The 21,215-nt window shown below is 31.9% G+C and overlaps 2 protein-coding genes across 3 annotated transcripts; both read left to right on the forward strand.

The window, feature by feature from the left end:
- The first annotated feature begins 226 nt into the window (after positions 1–226).
- Positions 227–2,933, forward strand: LOC111318744 (large ribosomal subunit protein bL21m-like). Of its 2 annotated transcripts, XM_089755786.1 has the most exons (5): positions 227–777; positions 872–952; positions 1,853–1,954; positions 2,319–2,393; positions 2,488–2,933. In XM_089755786.1, exons 1-5 carry the CDS (start codon positions 382–384, stop codon positions 2,605–2,607), a joined length of 774 nt encoding a protein of 257 aa, XP_089611912.1. In that variant the 5' UTR covers positions 227–381; the 3' UTR covers positions 2,608–2,933. The 2 variants fall into 2 exon arrangements, with proteins under 2 accessions (XP_089611912.1, XP_089611913.1); XM_089755787.1 differs by lacking the exon at positions 2,319–2,393 and having other exon boundaries at positions 256–777; positions 2,488–2,742.
- Positions 2,934–14,150: 11,217 nt separating this feature from the next.
- PHO2 (phosphate 2) lies at positions 14,151–21,213 on the forward strand. Its single transcript, XM_022860144.2, has 9 exons — positions 14,151–14,622; positions 15,014–15,864; positions 16,288–17,737; positions 17,973–18,110; positions 18,641–19,075; positions 19,175–19,238; positions 19,390–19,529; positions 19,840–20,151; positions 20,669–21,213. Exons 3-9 carry the CDS (start codon positions 16,298–16,300, stop codon positions 20,915–20,917), a joined length of 2,778 nt encoding a protein of 925 aa, XP_022715879.2. The 5' UTR covers positions 14,151–14,622; positions 15,014–15,864; positions 16,288–16,297; the 3' UTR covers positions 20,918–21,213.
- Positions 21,214–21,215: the final 2 nt, after the last annotated feature.

A 21,215-nucleotide genomic window follows, 5' to 3' on the forward strand; every position in this document is an offset into this window, starting at 1 on the left:
AACATAGTAAATTTTTTTACATTTAAAATTATCAAAAATTGAATATTAATTAAAAAAATTAAGGGTTTTATAATTGATATAATTAAATAATTTTAAAAATAAAAGCAATGTAATCTCAAATATGAATACTCGTGATTTATTTATTTAAATGAGTCAAGTTCAATTTGAGTTTAATGAAAATTTAAATAAGCTTAAAATAAAAAGGCACTCCAATATTATTATTCTTATTATTGCTAGTATTTTTTTTGGGTACTCTGTATTTCTCTTTACCCAAAAAAAAATAGAAAATTAAAACCCCAATTGCATTTAGCTAAACCCTAGAGAGCCACCGCCTGAACTCATTAAACCCAAAAAAAGAAAAAAAAGCAGCCCCAAGTTTTCATGGCTCATCGACGGTGCCTCCAATCACTGGCCCGCCACGCCACGGCTCTCATTTCTCTTAAAAAGACGCCGCCTCTCTCCACTGTAGAAGTCCTAACCCAAAAACCAAATCAGGCAATAACCATTTCCAATTTGAAACCCTCATTTTTTGCCCTCTGGCCCCACTTTCGTCACTTTTCGTCCAGCAAAAGCGATGACAGCGAGAACGAAGTGGAAATGGAAGATTCCAGCGATGGAGACGTAGAGAACGACGAGGCGGCCTCGGATTTGGATAAGAATTACTCGCCTGAGGAGAAGGAAGCGGAGGCCTCGGCTATTGGGTACAAAATAGTGGGCCCGCTCCAGCAGTCCGACCGGGTATTCAAAGAGTATGAGCCAGTTTTCGCGGTGGTTCAGGTATTCATTTGTTGGTTTCGGTTTATTTCGTTTTGTTTTTGTTTTTAATCGAAAAATTGGAACATTAATTAATTAAATTTTATTTTTTAAAAAGATTGGATCGCATCAGTTTAAGGTAAGCAATAGGGATTCTATTTTCACGGAGAGGTTGAAATTCTGCGAAGTCAATGACAAGGTAATTTGTAGTTTCTTTGTGTTGCTTTTTGAAAATTTATAGTAACTGGATTTTGATTACACCTTTTTATTGTCTATTGATGCATTTTTTGGAGGATTTTAATGGTTCGATGACTTTTCCGCAAATGATTTATATATATCTATCATTATTATTTTGCTGTTTATCAAGCTAATACATTGAAGATTCTTTTCTAATTGAATTATGAGGAAGTATTTTGTCGAAGATAATCTTACTTATGGCATCGTACAGCTGATTTTGTTGAGTGAATTCCCTTTGTCTTATTTGTCAGCTGATGATGATTCTGAGTTTGAGTTTTTACTCATTTATACATAGTTTCTTGCATTAAAAGAAATTATCAACTTGTCAACTGCAATGGGTTAGTGTTGCATACTAGTTTTTTTCAAGTAGCAAAGTTGCTAGATTTTTTAATTGAACCTGCTTTGTGTTAATGACGTTTATCTCGTATAATTTTGGAAGAAGAGTTATTTCCAAGAAATCTTAAAGAGGGTTAGAGAGAAATATCAAATAGGTTGATACCTCTAGAAGTGAATGGATGATAGAGGGTGCAATTTTGTAAATGTTCGTTATCATTTCTTTATCATCATATTTATGTAAATTGAAGAGAACATTTTATATGAAAATTTTTGCTTAATGGTACAGAATGAGAGGTTGGTAAGAAGTTATCATCTTTATGAAATCTTTGACTGAATTGGCAGTTTTCATTGTCTCCCTACCTCCGGTGTCAGAAGTGATACTATTTGCCCTGAATTCTATTAGCCTCTAACAATTTGATTTTTTGTCGTATGTTTTGTGAAAAACTAAGTGCACTTATCAGTGTTTGTCTCTCTTCTTTTTTCCTATTTAATTGAATCCTCATTTTTCTATGGCTGTACATTGCAGTTGATATTGAACAAGGTTCTCTTGCTGGGCTCACCTACGCAAACAATTGTCGGTAGACCTATACTCCCAGATGCTTCTGTTCATGCTGTTGTGGAGGAGCATGTAAGCTTCACTCCGATCATTCTCTCACTGCACTCAATATTGCATTTTTAGTGACATCATGTTATCTAAAGTGCAAAAAACTTACTCTTATATGTCCTCGCGAGAAAGATATTTTCCTTTTTATGGGCCAAGAGGGGGGGGGGGGGGGAGAGGAGATAGACAAGTAAAGATATAGGACCACAATTTCAGCAGCCTCATTCTGTTCTGTTGATCATTCGTCTCTATAAACAATAAGCATTAGATGAAGACATGTGACAAACAATAACTGCAAGAGCATTTAATGGTTTAATGGTTGTTTTTTATGATTGACTCTTTAGGTCATGCACCTAAATTTAGTTGTTGTGTTTTATTCTTCTTCTGTTAGGCATTAGATGCCAAGGTGATTATTTTTAAGAAAAAGAGAAGGAAGAATTACCGTCGAACCAAAGGACATCGCCAGGTCTGTCAAGGACCATTTTGTCCTAACAATTGTAATTTGTTTGACCTGACTTCATTGGTGTTAATACTTCTTTATTGTTGTTGTCATGTTTCAGGAACTGACTAAGTTGAGAATAACTGATATACAAGGAATTGAAAAACCAGAAATCAAAACCGATGGGAAGCCATTAAAGGCAGCTGTTAGGAAGCCAGAGAAGATTGCTGCCCCTGCTTGAGAGGGATTTTCTCCCCATGTCTTTGTTTTGCGAATAATGGCTGCTCATGTTTCGAATCTCGAGGTTATACGATCTTTATACTAGTGGTGATTGTACTCACCTTCTTGATTTGCTCTATGTACATTTTGGATGTCCTGTGAAGCATTGGATTTGTTCGCCTTTGCTTTTCTGCACCGAGTGAGAAAAGAAACATGCCCCATGCTAAATTTTTGTGCTATTGTATTTCTTGTTCCTTTATTTGTAGTAATTAGCCAGTTCACTAACTTTTAATCGACACAATTTTTCGTTCCCGACTAATGATTAATTATTTCGAAGAGTTTTTTGCTTCTTTGAATCTTTTGGATTTACTTGAAACTGGGATATCAAAACATGAATTTATTTGACTTCTAACAAAAAAAGAATTCTATGAAGTACATTTGATTTCATAGCTTTCCAGCATTGAGAGCTGAGATTTACTCATAACGGGAACGTATATCTTTTGGAATTGCAAGGCAGACCAGTCATTTGCAATTACAGTTGTCAAATGGATTGGGTGAACCGTAGCACATACGATTCAAGATGGTGTGGATAGTGTTTGATATGGTCCATTGTTAAATAATTGAGTTGGATTAAAAACGATATATTTATGTGTCATGTTAGTCTTAAAGATTTTAAGCTCACAATTTTTACAATACGGTCCGTTAATATCAATACGTGACACGAGGATAAACATGGTAAGATACATAAATTCAAATGGTATATTAGTTAACACAATACGATACATAAATGCAAATAAGTTTTATTCATTTTTTTAACCTAATGATAAAATTATATTTGCTTTTGATATTGTGGTGATAATTTATAAAAATAAAATGATATTAAATAAATTTACTTAAATTATTGTTAGATGAACTTTTTATTTTGAATATAAATTTATGATATCTCACTTTTTATAAAAAGAAAACTTTTCATAAAAGCTACACTACTAATAAATTAATACTTATCGAAAAATAAACTATTAAAAGTTAAAAATAATTGTCACTTAATTTAATAGTAATAAAAGTAAAAATAGCTAAAATATATGGATCAAAATAAGAGTAGATACTTTTGAAATGTGCATATTACTTAAATATTGATTAAATAAAAAAGTCTGAACATAAGACAACACATACTGTAAATTGAATTTATCAAACATTGAAAATAAAAAAATAGAATAAGAGTCTTACATCTTATAATTTTTTTTGTATATTTAAAATATTAGTATTATAAATTTTAATATTTTTATTGATGGACTCTAGTATCTTTTTTTTTTTTTTTTGGATGTAAGCATTTTGCCAAATCACATAAATTATGTGTTATTTTATTTTATTTTATTTTTATTTATCTTATATTTTCTTTTTAATAATAGATGATGGATAACAAAATTTTTAAAAATAATAAAAAATAATAAATATATATTAATAAATTATGCTTGATACAACTCGACACAAAAAATAATCCCATGTCTGGCCCGACACAATGGTCTATTAACATGTGGGCTAACATTAGTACGACCAATTTGACACTTCAATTTGTAATGATACAATAAATCATGACTTACCTTGCATAGCAAGATGAGCCTTTGGCCCAATAGTTTTTGCTAGCAGATTGAACTATTGCCCAATAATTTTTCTGTTAGTAGATTGGGCTGTAGTTAAGATTCCTTCGATTTAAGGGCAAAAGCAGCTAGTAAAGAAGGCCGAAAAAATGAAAAAGAAAAAAAAAATCTTCTGCTAAAAAGCCCATGCTGTCAGGCCGGGTGCTGGGTCTAAATTCTATCAACAAAAAGCAGCATATCAACATGTAACGTAGAACTAAATGAACACTACTATTATAAAAAGAAAGAAAGATTAAAGAAAAGCGACATATCACATAAGATACCCAGTCCATGCCGCTGCTGCACCATAGAATAAAAGTCTGAACCATAGTAGTGGTTTATTTATGACAAAATAAAATATTTTAGTTCGTTAATGATGTTTCACAATTCTTATTGGCCATTAGTTGCTTGTTTTTGAGGGGCCTTTAGATATACTGAAGTTACGCTAAACATTATCAGGAGCAACAGTTCTCTGTGTAAAGCTTGGATAAGCTCTCATAAAGAGATTCTTTTTGATAAGGCAAATGGGGCAGGTGAAAAAGGTGAAGTTGATACAAAGAATTGAAAAGAATAAAATCACTCTTTTACCAATTAATTAGCGTTTAAATTTCTGTATTTATGTTCTACTCCTTTTTAGGATGACCTAACAAGAATTACAGTTCCATCCTAGTTACAGGTTTCCTTGGAAAGATCTACCTTAACTCCATTGTATTATTTCCTGTCTACTGAGCTTCTATGAAGGCTGAAAGAAAAATTACTTTTGCACTCTCTTTCTGTCATGCCTTGAATGAAAATTCATTAGATTTTTGGAGTTCATACAAGGTTAAAAGGATTGCTGGTTTTTTCTTCAAATAATGTTTTTTGGGTGTGAAGTGATAATGATGTATCACTTATACTTGAGAGGGTTTGGGACAAAAACAAAAAAAGAACATGCTTGGAACTTGAAGTTCAGCAAGTGTTTTGGGTAATTTAAAACTGTTTTGAAACATATGTATGGATAGAGACAATGACATAGCTTCCTGTCTCCATCATCCATAGTTGCCTCCATTGATTTTGAAAGAGTGGAGCAAGTTAATGGAACCAGACAACAACTGCATTCACATCCCTTTATGTGGTTGACTCCAGTTTTTTATTAGGATCATGAAAATCTTCACTTTCGCCAAATTCTCCAAAGCTAGTCCATTTCCTCTTTTGCTTGTTCTATTTTATCATTTTTTGGGGTGGGAAAATTTGTATTCTCACCCTGATTGTTTAAGACTCCATGACCCTCAAAACCGTCTAGGTTCAAAATCTGTGGTGCATTCCTGGTGTATGCTATAGACTTAGAATCCACTGCCCAAGTTTATATCATGCATGAAATAAATTATTGTATTTGTTTTCTCTCTCTCTCTCTCTCTCTCTCTCTATCTTGAATGAAAAAAATTATTGTATTTGCTTTCTCTCTCTCTCCCTCTCTACCTTTCAGTTCCCTAATGAGAGCAAGAACAATCTACAGTTGAAAATGCCAAGTAAATCAATAGATATGAAGAGATGATCGAAGATGATAATGCCTATAGACAGCTGGAACTTCTTGACAGGCCTAATAGGGAATGGCCCCAACACTTCCACCTTTATGGATTTTCTTTTCTTTTCTCCTGTTGTACTCCAATTGAAAGTCTAATCCTAATTTCTATGTTTTTTCTTTATTAGTGGTTGCAGGTGGCCATGGCATTTAATTTGTAATTTTTTGAGTGAAATCCCCTTCCATAAAACAAAGTGCCTCTAAGTGGCAACCCCTTTCTTTGCCAATTGCCTCCTATTATTCTACAAATTAATATATAAATAAAGACTTGGCATTGTCTAAAAGCACTTTGAGGTGTGTTCCCACTGCTCCCACTTTAGTTTAAATATGATTATGTTAATGGAATTCGTTGTCACAATAGTTACTCCACTTCATCACATTCTTGAACAGTTCTTGACCCTATGTAAATCTTCATTCCATTCATTCATTCATAATTATTACTAATTTAATTATTTATTTTCGGCTAATTTCTTTAATTTTACTTGGTTCATATAAATCATGGTAAGTAAATTCCAGCATCCTACTAATATTTTTAACATTTTAATTATATATTTTCCTCCTTTTAATTTTGATACAATAGATATTTTTTCCCTTATGAAATATACATATATTTTAAACCATTTTGCTGAAAATGCATAATGGGACTAAAAATGGTGGAGATTCAATCATTTCTATTAAAATATTTGAACCAGAAAGAGCAGTCAATCTTGTTTGTTGATCCCTTATATATATATATATATATATATATATATATATATATATATATATTGCTCCTATGAAATCTAAGTTCAATTTCTGGTCGGCTTTTTTTTCATGATTTTATTATTTGTTTAAACATACATAGCAATAAAAAAACTTGATTGTGGACATATATACGTGCTTTCCCTAGAAAGAGCAGTATTGTTTGAATTAATAATAACGCTGAGTTAAATAATCCACCATGTTTTCTGAGTTTCGTTGTGAGTTCCACAGCACCATAATCAAATCAGTGGTGGATGGTGAAAAAGAAAATGTGGTTGATTTGCAAGTTAGGTTTCCTCGAATGTTGGCCAACCTTGGTCAGCATGTTCTTGGCATTACTCAAAAGTGGATTTCCTCTCTCTCGTCTGTCTTTTTTTCCCCTAGGAGAAGAAGGATTTTCTCCATTTCAATATGCAATTCATGATGAATCCACTTCCTTTAGTTCATTGAAATACATAATAACTAATTCATATTCATGAATGCACACACATTAGCAGTAAAAGCAGAGAAGAGGATTTGGTATCTTTTCTTCTTCTTTTTTTAATAGGAAGTTACAGTTTAAAATAAAAAAAAAAAAAAGATTACAGATTGAGATTCGAACTTTACATCTATTGAATGTAATCTCTTAAGGTGTATTTTAATAAAGTACTTGAAAGAAAGATTTCATTTCAATCAAGGTTCCCTCAAAAGTACAAAAAATTTACTTGTTTAAATAAAAATAAAAAAAGATTTTCAAAATTTAAGTGGAATTTTAAACCTAAATAAATGGTTTTTTAAAATTCTTCCAAATCCTCCATTTTTTTACACTGCAGTGGCCCAATATAAATTACAAAACCAAAAATAAATAAACATTATTTTATTTAACTCTAATGTATATTTATTTTTTATATTATTAATAATTATATATTTTTAAAATCTAATGATAATCGTATTACATATTTTATTTATGCATATATATATTTTATCTTTATTGTCATTATTCTTCTTTTATAATTATTTTTTATCTCATTAAATTTTAATAAATTAAATTTTTTAAAGAAATATTTATCCAAATAAAATAATTATAAATGTTAGTATTTTGAAATGATGCATTTAAAACGCCTTCATTTTAAATTTTTTTTCAAAATTTTAAAATTCTTCACCCAAACACACTAATAAAAATAATTGTAATAAATCAACTGAGTTGAATTTTGATTTGAATTTGATATCTTTTTCATATTTGCTTCTGGTTCTTTTACAAGGTGCAGGCTTTGGTAATTGCTAGTAAGAACTCTGGACAAGTTCGGTAATGATGAGTAGCAATAGCACCTAAAACTAAATCCTTTTATTCCTCAAAAAGTCCTTTTTTGGAAAGAAATTAGGCTCAAAGTCCTTTAAGCTGAATTTCAGGTCTTTTCTTAAAGCAGTATTTAGCTTTTATACATAAACGGTTGTCGTGCCTCTAAGAGCTGATGCAATTAAGAGTTATGATCTAGCTAGCTAGCTTATATGCTGTAATTGTTACAGTTTAAAATATAATGCATTTTGTATTGAATAAAAAATTTTAATTATTGATAAATAAAATTAAATTTTGTATTAATTTTATTTAAATATAAATAATTATTATATGATAAATGCTCATAACTATTTAGTATAAATATATTATTATTAATAAAAATCATAATTATAAAAAATATCATAATCATTTAAATAAAAATTTATATCTGTTCATTCATCATAAATAAATTTTTTAATATAACCATTTTCACTATTTTTTATTGGAGAATTTAAGGTTTTATTATATTTTAAAAACATAATTACCTTTAAAAAAATATTTTTTACGCCTCAAAGCTAAAATTTTTTTATTATTTTTATTCTCTTATTTATTTTTTTTAACAATTTAAAGATAATTATGAAATTTTTATTTCACATTAAGAAGATACAAGGAAATTAATTGGCAAAGTTGACAAAATTGATTTTTGAAACAAATAAGAAAAACTTCAATTATCCAAATAGTTTTTTGGTGAAATAAAATACAATATAAGTTTTTTGTTATTATCTTTTTAGTTTTTATATTCTGTTAAACAATTGATAATTAATAATTCATAAGAGACTTTGAGTCTCATTGAAATTTTCTTTTTTTATTTACTATTCTTTTAATTTTTTGATTCTTAATTAAAATATTTAATTTATAATTTATGATTTTATAGTATGTTATATGTGGATTTTCTTAATGTTGGCATTGAATGGACATAGGTATAAAATGGACATAGAATACTTGCTAGCTTTGGTTATGAATATTTTATAACCTTGTTATATTTTGGTAAAACCATGGTTATCAAATTAAAATGATAAAATTATTGAGAATTATTTTAAGGCATAAAAAAATTGTGAATTCATAAATATTTTCAAAAAAGAAGCAAGTATATATATTCTTATCATAAAATCATATTTTATGGTCCTTATTCTGTGATTGTATTTTATGGACATGGGAATAATGCATGATTCATATTATTTGATTTATGTAATATTATTTTAACAAGAAATAAACATATTATTTACGATAATTTCAATTCAATTAGATAAATTGTATAATTATTTGTAACTAGTTAAAATGTTTGTATTTGTTAGGCGAAACAATTTCATGTATTTTATAATTTGGACACAAAATTTATAGTATTATGTGGTTGTATATGAAACTTTAACTATTTCTAATGACATAAACCGGGGTGATATGACTTTGTTGTTTATGATCAAATAATTTTTAAGTATCCAAGAATTAGAAGGAAAGTCTTAAAAGGAGACTATAGAAAGCATGAGTTTACTAAGTTTAAGAGTGATTATGTTTGAAATCATACTTATTGATGCATACTCTCGTATTGAGTTAAAACAAAAGTTTTGGAATTTTTATGAAAAAGAAATATTAAGATATAAAATATTTACTAGCTATATTTCACTAAGGGTGGATTCGAATATTACTACTTAAACAAAAACAACCATCAAATAGTGAAAAGATAAATAAAATGACAACTTAATTAAGTATATATGATATCTTGATTATTGAATAGGACATTCTTTAATAAAAGAATGCAAATTTGCACATGGTGAAAGTGATAAGAATCAAAAGAAATAAAAATTACTACCATAATGTTATAAGATTTTAGTATAATTTTATGAGCAAATTACTCAAGCTAATAAATTTAGTACAACTTATTAAAGTAAAATTATAAAAGGTCCTTAAATATCTTAAAAGGACTAAAATTATTTGGTTTTATTTATTAAGTTTATCCAATCGTACTAGAAGAATAATTATATTAAAATAGATAAAAGTGTAGAAATATAATTGTTGAATTTTTATATTAATAAATATAGAGTTGTGGCCATAACCAATTTCATCTATTTATTAAAACGACAAAAATGACACAATAATATCAGAGCATATAAATAATATGTAAAATAAAAAGTTTGGACATATTAGCATGAAGTGATTATATTAGAGATTCAATATCAAATAAAGATAATTACCATAAAAAAAAATTAAATTTCAAGATATTTTATTAGTAGTACTATAAGTAGAATAGATTTAAACCCTTATTATTAGACACCAATAATGGGAACCTAATTTTGAATTAGTAACATTTAATTACAAAGTTTAATGAGTAAAAATAAGTTATTGTTATGTGATTGTTATACACTAATAAAATCCATTCAAAATTTAGAAACTAGTGTGATTAATTACGTGAAGAAGATGAGTTTTTTATATTCTTAATGGAGTTTATTATTTAAATATTCAAAGACATAATGAAAACTCTACCTATATAAACATATAAGTAGTGCCGCTTCAACAAAAAAAATTAAGATTTTTCTTATAAATGTTTATAAATAGAACAACCATATGATCATAATAGTGCTAAAACAGTTATAAACCTCTGACAAAATAATAAATAAATATTAGGTATGTTATATTTTCAATTCTAACACTAGGAGTTAAGGTTTAATCTATGAACATCATCAATTTCGTTAGAATTCTAAGATATAAAAGCCAATTGAAAGTTTAAATTATGAGATTTTTTTTGTATTCATAATATTTATTTATATAAAAGGTTAAAGATTAAGCATTAATATTTCAAACTAGTGAGAGATTATTGGTAGTTTATAATATGGTGAATCTTTTATAAGATAAAAAGATTTAATTATTGATGAATAAAATTAATTTTTGTATTAATTTTATTCATATTTTAAATAATTATATTTGAACATAAACAATTATCATATGACAAATTGTTATAATTATTTGAATATAAATAGGTTATTATTCATAAAGGTCATTATTATACAAAAAATCATAACCGTTTGAATAAAAATTTATGTCTGATCATTAATTATAAATAACTCTTTCATTATAACTATTTTTACTATTTTTTATTAGAGATTTAAAGCTTTATTGTATTCGAGAGGTATAATTATCTTTAAAAATATATATTCTTCATGACTTAAAGTCAAAATATTTTTTTATTATTTTTATTCTCTTTTTTATTTTTTTTAACAGCAATATGATTCAAATTTCAGGAAATTTTGATCCCAATCTTTTGTATGACAAATGCTTGATTCCATTAGATGGTGTTTCAGTCAAGGGTCCCCATTCAACATCCCTTGATCCTTATATATCTTGAGAAGATCTTCGCGGTGAACATATATTTCATGAATTGCAACAAACATCTTAAGCTATGAAAGGATGACAGAGAAATCAAGATTAATGAATCTGAAAATGAAGAATCAAAATATACTTGCACGCTCTTGTATGCCTGCTAGCACCAGCAAATATCAAAGTTTCTATGAAAATAACATTTTGGTGCTGAATAACCTCTTTAAGTTTAGATTTGCCTCCTTCCAAGTGGAGGAACAACCAATTCTATAGTCGGCTGCATGAATTAAAACCATCCGTTGGAAGTGGAAGTAAAGTTGACTAAATAATGTTGATGCAATTTGACCTATGAAAAGAAATATTTAGGAGACATGATGAGCATCATTTCAAACAGCACTAGTACTTGGATATTATTGATAAAAGGTTAGGTATTAATATTTTGTCAGTCTATAACTTTCCAATCCAAGTTTGTGAGCCAATAGAGAGTGATTCTTCCACCATATTTGTCTTTCTTTGACAAATCTTCCAGGTCCAAAATCATCAGCTATTAACCACTTACTTGAAAACTGAAAGAGGAAGAAATGTAAAAGGAATGATCTTGTGAATATTCCGCCTGCTGTTCGCCAGTGGAATCCTTGTGCCGTACTAAAGCTTTTAAATTGTCAAAAAGCAACAATTTAAAAAAGTAAAACATGACGACAGTTAAAATGAGACAATTAGATTTGTATTATTTGGTCGTAACTAGTCCAATATTTGTGTTGCTCTGAGCATGCAATCCACTATGATCAATAATTCAGGTGACAAAATGTGTGTGTTTACATATGCATAAGACGGAGGAAAGAAAGAAAGGAAAAACCAATTTTTATCCTCAAGCCTTAAAAAAAAAAGATTAAGTTCTTTGGTTGGTCAGGGAATAAGTTCTCGCAGATTTGGTTTCGCCTTGCAGCCTTGAGAACGCAATGCCACTGACCATAGCTGGCTTTTCTGGATTAGAGGTAGCGGTAACTTCTGATATTTAAGAATTGAATGAGCCCTTAGTTGGAATTATTCAAAAGCTTGTATGGCAAATTGCGGGTACAAGCTCTGATAAATCCTCCAGCATTGCTCATTTACAGTAGCTTCTAAGGGCATTTAGTATATATCAGTTGAGTTCCAGATTCATTTATGAGCTTCAGATCATGCTTGGGCTTGGCCACGGCGAAATCATGCACAATTCAGCAATCTAGCTTGCTAACTTGACACTTGAACTAGCTTTTTTAAAGATCTCTTTCTTTTGCTGACACTCGTCCCAATCAAAAATATCTGTCAAGTATGGTCCCTTGTGATTATTAGAGGATCAAGAGGAATTTTGGATTGCATTTCAGGCCGGCCTACAAAGTGCAACAAACAAGAACTGAAAATTTGTTGTCCACCTAAAAAGAGAAAAAGAATTTATATAAAATATAGTAATGGAAAGAAACTATGATAATTTGAAGTGGAAAAGACAATTAGGAACTAGTCATTTTCAGCAAAATACATTTTTATTGTTATTTTTGCCTTTCCAACTAGACAATATAGTTAGTGCTTAAATCATTTCTCTCTAAAAAGTTTATTCCTACAAAAAGAACAAAGCTATTATTGCCCTTTCATTTTGGTTTATGGCTATTAGCAGAACAAACCCAATTGACTTCGCATCTGCTATTGGCCGCCAGTTTTGTCAAATGCATCATATACCCGATAAAAGAAAAGATTTCAAGATGTGGCTTTGTTTTCCTCTAAATAAACCTGCAACACTACTACTGTTTACTTATTTGTGTACTGATATAGTATAACAAAGGTATGGTCTGAGTGACCACAGTTTGTCAAACTACGTATGTTATAACTTATTTTCAACAATGTAAAATGGGTGATAAACTGAACTACCAAAGAATCTCCCTTGGACTAAGTAGCAGTTTTTCAGGCAAAAAGGATCTCTAACAAGCACTTGTTGAATCAAGCTAATTGTCATTTCGGTGCAGATTATCTATTTCAGGGCAATATCAAAGCACACAAGAAAATTTTATTGATTTTGATTGGATTTAATTCAACAGGATTAAACTTCTCTCTGCATGGCTTTCTAGCATCAATTTTCAGGTTTTTTGTCACTTCTTCATGAAAAGACAGATATGGCAATTTTGCCTTGCTTGATCCATGCAAGAATAATATGATGTGTACACATATACATGATTATATTGAAATCTTAATATCTAAGCATAGATCAGAATCACTGTCCCAAAACATAAAAGAAGAATCTCTCAATCAAATGACATAAGCACATAGCTATTATAAAAACATTTTTCACTACTTAAATTGAAGGCCGGTGGCAACAAAATAAACTTAATTATAAATTCTGACATGATGTTTCAATACCAAAAGCAGATTAAAGCGTATACGAAGTGCATTTCTTTTTTTTTTTTGCAGCAATGAATGTAATTGTTCTGCTTTTTTATTAGTGCTATAGAATCTTGTTAGTGACACTATATGCCCAGCATATTCTTATGCTATAATTGTACTAATGCGTATGATAAAAAGAAATATGAAATATATTTCTTGATTAAGCAAATACATGCATACCACCCAACTTCTTAGTGGAATGATTAAAAAATGAATTGTCATATTTTATAAGATTTAAGTTTGAGTTGAAGCAATTTTAACCCACTTTTAATATAAAAGCTAAAAAACAAACAAATGCACATCAATAACCACAACCTTAAATCCGCATAATTTCTTTGGTCAGAAAAAATCCCCATAATTTCTAGAGAAAAAAAAATCAAAATTTCACTGCTTTTAATGTTGTCTCACACATGGAAGAAAAAATAGGTTTAATTCCTCGTTTATGTGGGTTTGACTGTGAGAAGAGAAAAAATAAAAGGGGCAACGAGGTTTTATGGATACTAAGTTTCGTTATCAGTATAATTTAGATACCGTGTATATTCTTTTCTGTAAGCATTCCATAAATATGAATACAAATCCAATATTTTCCTATGTGAAACCAAAGCACCCAAAAAGATCACTCTAGCAACTCCCATACAAATCCAATATTTTCCCATGTGAAACCAAAGCACCCAAAAAGATCACTCTAGCAACTCCCTCTGTCAACGTTCAAACAGCTCTTTCCAACAAAAACCCAAGACTCGCATGCGAGAGAGAAAGAGAAAGGACCTGTTCTTCTTTGTTACTGTACTACAATGTTTTCAAGCTTTGTTAATGGCGTCGCGATTGTCGGGATTCTGGTAGGAACCCTACCTCTCTGAATTTCCGGTCCTCTTTTTCCTCTGTTTATATTGTTTGGACCTGTGGAAGAGAAAGAAACAGCAAGAATACAACGTCGGAGAGAAAATTATGAGTCGTTTTCTGGGTTGAGTTGGTTGGATCAGTTTATACGTACAGTTTCTGATTGGTCGCTTTACTTTCGTTTGGATTTATGGCTCTACTCGTATGTAGAAGCGGCAAATGGTAAACTTTTTTTTTTTTCGGTTTTTCTTTCCTTTGTAATGTTAACTCTTCCACTCTTCTGTTTCTTTGATTTTTTATCTTTTTCTCGAAGCATGAAAATCTCGTATAATTTTCTTTTCAGAATTGGAATTTTATTTATGGAATTCGAGGTTGTTCTTGTTCATGTTTACGTGCCTATTATGAAAAAAATTTTAAAAATAAGTTTATGGTTAATAAAATTTGCTTGTCTCTTATATTCTTAAATCTAGCTTTTTGTGTTGTGTTAAGATAAGCACCTTTATTTTTTCATGGAAAGAAAAGATGTGACTGTTAGAACTGCATTTTGCTGTTTTTACAATTCCTTTATGTTAAAGAATCTTAGGAGATATTGCTGGATGTTGCTGTTGTGCAGGTTTCGTGGAAATGTTAAATGGCTTAGTGAAGCACTATTGAGTTTCAGCAGGGAACAGCCATAGTTCTGACAGATTTCTTCAAGACATTATTTGATAGGCAGCATTCCACAGACAGCAAATAACAAGCTATTATTTCTGTTGGCTTGGTTGAACGTGGCTGATCTTTGTCCAATTTAATCGAACTCTTCATGAGACTGATCTGTTGTGTTGGAGGGAAAAAACAGAAACTTCAGCTTTACTCTGGGGCATATCTCCTTTGGCATCATAGCTCTTTTTAGAAGCAAACAATTCTTTTAGATTTTAGATACATATTTATTTGTGAAGTTTCAACTCTGCTGGGCAAATCTCCTTTGGCAAAAATTCCTACAATTTCCTTTGGTCGGGTGAATTTCTTAGGGAAGGTGTTTATTATCATCTTTTGCAGCTCTTTCTAGAGGGATCTCCTTTCATACAAGGAACTTCACTCTGACCTTCAAATAAGATACCTGGCAAGTTTACCCCCTTGTTACTTCTGTGGGAAATCTCCTTTGGAAGTTTCCTCCAGTGTAAACTTCAGTCCCATTTGGGCAAATCTCCTTTGGCATTTGGAGTCATTCGTTGGCTCCTTCGTCCCTTTAGGGCAAATCTCCTTTGGCATTAGAATCAAAATATCCTCTTCAGGATATTTTACTCACTATCTGTTTCAAACGGTTGAATCAACTGGAAGATACATATTCCACTATTCATAACAGATAAGTATAGTCATATCATTGGCTGTGTCCTCTTTAGATCTACTGAGAATTGAGAGCCTAAGATTGAGACTGGCATATCTTGGTTGCTACAGTTTGTTCAGACAGGAGTGAAATTACTGGTATGCCTTTGTGTTCCTCCCTTTTTCTATTTTGTTATAGCATTTGTATAGAAAAAAGAGACAGAAGTATAGATTAACAACTAACTGTTCAGTTGCAGTAATTAAGTGAAACACTTGATGATTGGTTTCATATTGCCATATATGTTTTAAAACTAAAGCTTCCATACATTTTCAGGTGCATACACGATCTTTTTTTTATATTTACTGTGTAGTAAAGATCCTGCTCTTAAGGTAGCAAAGTTTTGAAAGCAAAAGTTGCACCAGAAACTATAGTTTTTAGTTGCATCAGAAACTATAGTTTTTATTAGTGAGGTCACAATCTTGCCTGAAAGTCCTAAACTGCATTCTTTTTCTTGTTGCAAAAATATAACTTCTTCATATTTTATTTATGTTGAACTAAATTTAATATATATCTTCTCATAGGTGCTGAAAAATGGATGTGCTCCTCACTGATTCTGATTGGGAAAGTTTTAGTGAAAGTGGCACTAGCGAGGAACAGGAAGAAATTGAATTTCTGTATGGCGGCCAGGCTTGTACCATACTATCAAGTCTGCAGGAAAGTATTGGAAAAATTGATGACTTCCTCTCATTTGAGAGGGGATTCCGTCATGGGGACATTGTGCGCTTTGTAACAGACCCATGTGGACAGATGGGTAGAATAACCAAAATTAATATGTTTGTGGATCTTGAGAATGTTCATGGGAAAATCATAAAAAATATAAATTCAAAACAACTTTTGAAGATCCACTCCATTTCAGTTGGGGATTATGTGATTAATGCAACTTGGATTGGAAGGGTGGATAAAGTAGTTGACTGTGTCTCTGTTGTCTTTGATGATGGGTCTAAGTGTGAGGTCATTGCTATGGATAACAAGAAGCTTCTGCCTGTTTCTCCCAACATAATCGATGACTCACAATTTCCATATCATCCAGGACAGAGAGTACAGGTTGTGCCTTCAAATGTTTCTAGATCAACTAGATGGTTATGTGGTACCTGGAGGGAAAATCAGGATGAAGGCACTGTTTCTGGTGTAGATGCAGGTTTTGTCTATGTTGATTGGATTTCCTCTTCTTGCTTCGGTGGAGATTTGAGTGCCTCTCCTCCCTCTTGTTTGCAGGAGGCAAAGGACTTGACTTTGTTGTCATGTTTTCCTCATGCAAATTGGCAGCTTGGTGACTGGTGTATGCTTTCTTTTGCTGACCGCAAGGGGACTAATGAAGAGTTTCTGCATGCATCAACTCATGATATAATTAAAGGTAACTGGAAACTAGAAAAAGGATTTAAAAGAGGAAACCAGGATTCTAGATTGGAGGAGATCTTTGTTATTATCAAGACAAGGACCAAGGTTGATGTTGTGTGGCAGGATGGTACCTGCAGTTTGGGACTAGATTCACAGACTTTACTTCCTGTTGGCATTGCAAATGCACACGAATTTTGGCCTCATCAATTTGTCCTGGAAAAGGGAAATAGTGGCAATAGTCAAAGATGGGGTGTGGTGTGTAGCATGGATGCAAAAGAATTAACAGTTAAGGTACAGTGGAGAAATATGGCTGTGAATCAAGTAAATGGTTTTTCCCAGGAGGGGGTGGAGGAAACTGTTAGTGCTTATGAACTTGTTGAGCACCCTGACTACTCCTACTGTTATGGGGATATTGTGTTTAAGGTGGTTCAGAACCAGTTTGATGATCAACCTGATGAAGGTCATGTAATCTCAGAAAATGGTTTTGGCACAGAAGTTGTTTCAAAAGGCAAAAACTTGAATTTGGGTAGGAACAAGTATCCCAGTACATGTTGTCTATCCTGTATCGGCATTGTCATTGGTTTTAAAGACGGTGATGTGGAGGTGAAATGGGCTTCTGGTATTCCAACAAAGGTTTGAATCTTATTCATTCTTATTCCATGATACAAGTCATATGCATGTGAATTTGAATTAAGTTAATACTCCTAGGTTCTGGATTTAAATGCGGTTTGAGTTTAGCATTACATCCTTCAACAGAATCCATGAACTTGTAGCACTCATTTTTGGTTGACTATATTCCGTCTTTAGCTCGTCTATTAGCAGTCACAGATCTACCATCCTTTGAATTTATCATTAAACTTTGTCACAGGTTGCACCGTATGAAATTTACCATTTTGATAAATATGAAGACCCAGCCACAACTACTGCTCTCGATGAAGAAAATACCGAGGTTTTCAATCAAGAGGTGTTTGTGCATGAGACACAGTCTGATAGCCACAAAGGAAAGGTAAATCCAACTTTCTCTCCCTCTTTCTCGTTTGTATTTTTTGAGCACAAGTTTTCTGTCAATCTATATGTTCACATCTGGCTGTTTGCAGATGCACACCCAAATTTATGTCGAAATGATACTTTTAATATTAGAAAAAAGGTTATGGGGTGGGGAGGGGGTTCCAATAGCCTGTTGAAATCAACCAAAAGCCTGTGATTAAATTAGTCAAAATTCTTTGCAAAATATGCATGGAAAATGTAGAAAACTTATGAGGCTCATGCCCCTGAATGGTTAAAGAAATATAGAGTACCAGTTAGGACTTTTACTACGTAAGATACTTACAGTTTTCGTGAGATTTTGGTTTGATTGCCGATAACTTGCATGGAACTTGAATCATCATAGCAGCCTTGTAAACCCAAACTCTTATGAGGGCCAGTGAATCATGTCTTAAAATGAAACCACTTTTAAACTTCAGGAGTTTGACAACATGAAAAATCTTGTATTATGTGCCTCACTAAACTAAATAATGACTGTGATTCTATTCTCAGGAGTTGCTGAATTTTGATGGTGCTGATGAAATTGGCGAAAAATTCTCATGGGCGCCTACTTCCTTCTTCCGTCCTCAAGCTGCTATTGGATTTTTCTCCAGCATTGCTGCTAGTATCCTTGGATCCCTTGGTTCCAGATTACTGTTAAACCAAGAGTCATCTGGTCATAATTCTCATGATGCAAAAGAAAATGGCATTCTCTTTGAGAAAGAAGTGTTGAAAACTTGCAATCACTGGGCTGAGCAAGATCTGAGTGAATTGCCGATATTTGAAACAACAAACATAAAGCAGGATGTCAAAGAGATTGAAGAAAACAAAGGTAGTATGATGCCAAGGCCCGGTGAGACTTCAGATCAATTTAGGCAGTTTGATATGGATAGTGATTGCTCAGATCACCGCTTTCTTGGTGAAAGCAAGGTGTTGGCTGTCTCTCAGGTTAAAAACATGAGTTAATTGACTCTTAAAACTTACCATTTGAGTTGTTTAAACAGTCCAGATCATCATTTTAGTTTTTATCCCTGTTCCCACTTCTAGGTGAAAAGAAGTTGGATCAAGAAGGTTCAGCAAGAATGGAGTATTCTAGAGAAAAACCTTCCTGGTTAGCACTTTGTCTTACTCTTTATAATGATTTTATGTGTTACATGTATTGATGCATAGGTATTCGTTCTGTTGGATATGCTTATTCAACACTTAAATTTTAGAGCCAGTTACTTGCTATTTTTTCATGAGACTATTTTTGACCTAAGCAGAAACTATCTATGTCCGTGTATACGAGGAAAGGATGGATCTACTAAGAGCTGCCCTTGTTGGTGCTCCTGGAACACCCTACCATGATGGGCTGTTCTTTTTTGACATTTTTCTTCCTTCAGAGTATCCGTATGAACCACCTGTAAGTTATACTTCTAGCCTTGCTACTAATTATAGAATTGGCTTGAATAAGTAGTTGCTGCTTTTGGAATGCGTAACTCTATAATGCCAAGAGAATACTGACCTCTTTGATTCCTATCTCTTCATATACAATAAAGTTTTTATGCCTATTTGAATTTTTGATAACTGTATGTAAGGTTCCCTTTTAAGAAAAAGGATGGTCCCTGCACAAACTGATATCTGAATAAATTACAAGTTTTCATGTAAATCGTGAAAATGTTAATATATGTAAACAAATTCTCATGAAGTTTATGTTTGTCAAAATTTTGCAGTTGGTGCACTACCATTCACAGGGCCTCCGCCTCAATCCCAACTTGTATGAATCAGGGAAGGTTTGCTTAAGCCTTCTAAATACATGGACAGGTTCAGACACGGAGGTCTGGAATCCTGGAAAATCCACAATTCTTCAAGTTCTTCTATCCTTCCAGGCTCTTGTGCTTAATGAGAAACCTTATTTCAATGAGGCTGGATATGATAAACAGTTAGGAAGAGCTGAGGGGGAGACAAACTCAGTGAGCTACAATGAAAATGCTTTCCTTGTAACCTGCCAGTCTATGCTTTATATAATCCGCAAGCCACCCAAGGTAAAATTTCACTATTTAAACATCTTCCAGCTCCATCATTTGCATTTGTAGAAGTAATGGAGTTATGATAATTAGCTTTGAATATCACTTAAATGTTACATGAAATACTGATGCCATCTCTTGACTGATGAGTTTGAAAAATATTCTTTTGGAGTACTAATTGGTGCTAAAATGTTTATGTTTTTCCCTTTCAGAAAATGAAAAAAAATCCATTACTTTTCCCTTGCTATTTTGTAGCTTTCATGACTTAAGAAAACAATAGTCTATTTTCTTTGATACCATAGGTTTTCATATTGGCTTCGATCTCATTATATGTGTTAATATCAGATGAATCCACTCGAGTGGACTGACATGGAATGCCCAGAATCAATGTATTTTCCAAACAGTTCTAAAACATATTAAACCTTGGCAATGAATTGAAACTTAAAATGAATATGAAAATGCCACTCGTGTCTAAACTAGTTTTGGTTAAACCTTCAAATTGTTTACACTAATGTTTATTGCTCTGCTGGTGCAGCATTTTGAGGCACTTGTCAAGGAGCACTTTAGTCGACGTGCCGAAATTATTCTCTCGGCTTGCAATGCATACATGGAAGGTGTGCCTGTAGGATTTGCTCTTGAAAGTGGTGGAAATGGGCATGATGTAAACTTTAAAGGAAGTTCAACTGGCTTCAAAATCATGCTCGCTAAGCTTTACCCAAAGCTTGTGGAGGCATTTTCAGATCAGGGAATTGATTGCAGCCAATTCCGTGGGCTGGAGAAGTGAATTTGCTGCTGAGGCGATAGTGAACACAAGTGTACATCACCAAAATTGCTATCGTGTGAATAGCTTTGTATAATATTCCTCACCAGATTTCAAAAACAAAAGTCAGAACAAAGATTCCTCTAAGGAAAGCTCCGTATCATATCGGGGTGTGCTTTGCTGAAAGATTGCAATGTTTTCCTCTTGTCTATTACAGTCGGAAACCATTGTTAACAGGCTTGTGCTATGATTGTACGAAACTATTGTTTGCAGACAATTAAGATTGTGAAATAAGAAGTAATGGTTGGATTGGTGTGTTTTA

Source organism: Durio zibethinus, chromosome 26 (genome assembly GCF_047325235.1).
Source record: "Durio zibethinus cultivar Kanyao isolate XHJ-2024 chromosome 26, ASM4732523v1, whole genome shotgun sequence".
Classification (NCBI taxonomy): Eukaryota; Viridiplantae; Streptophyta; class Magnoliopsida; order Malvales; family Malvaceae; genus Durio; species Durio zibethinus.

Bases quoted from the DNA above. Each gene is read 5' to 3' on its own strand.
- LOC111318744 (XM_089755786.1), top strand. From the start codon at position 382: ATGGCTCATCGACGGTGCCTCCAATCACTGGCCCGCCACGCCACGGCT. The intron at 953-1,852 runs GTAATTTGTAGT...TGTACATTGCAG, and splicing joins TCTGCGAAGTCAATGACAAG to TTGATATTGAACAAGGTTCT. The intron at 1,955-2,318 runs GTAAGCTTCACT...TTCTTCTGTTAG, and splicing joins ATGCTGTTGTGGAGGAGCAT to GCATTAGATGCCAAGGTGAT.
- PHO2 (XM_022860144.2), top strand. From the start codon at position 16,298: ATGGATGTGCTCCTCACTGATTCTGATTGGGAAAGTTTTAGTGAAAGT. The intron at 18,111-18,640 runs GTAAATCCAACT...TTCTATTCTCAG, and splicing joins CTGATAGCCACAAAGGAAAG to GAGTTGCTGAATTTTGATGG. The intron at 19,530-19,839 runs GTAAGTTATACT...AAAATTTTGCAG, and splicing joins AGTATCCGTATGAACCACCT to TTGGTGCACTACCATTCACA.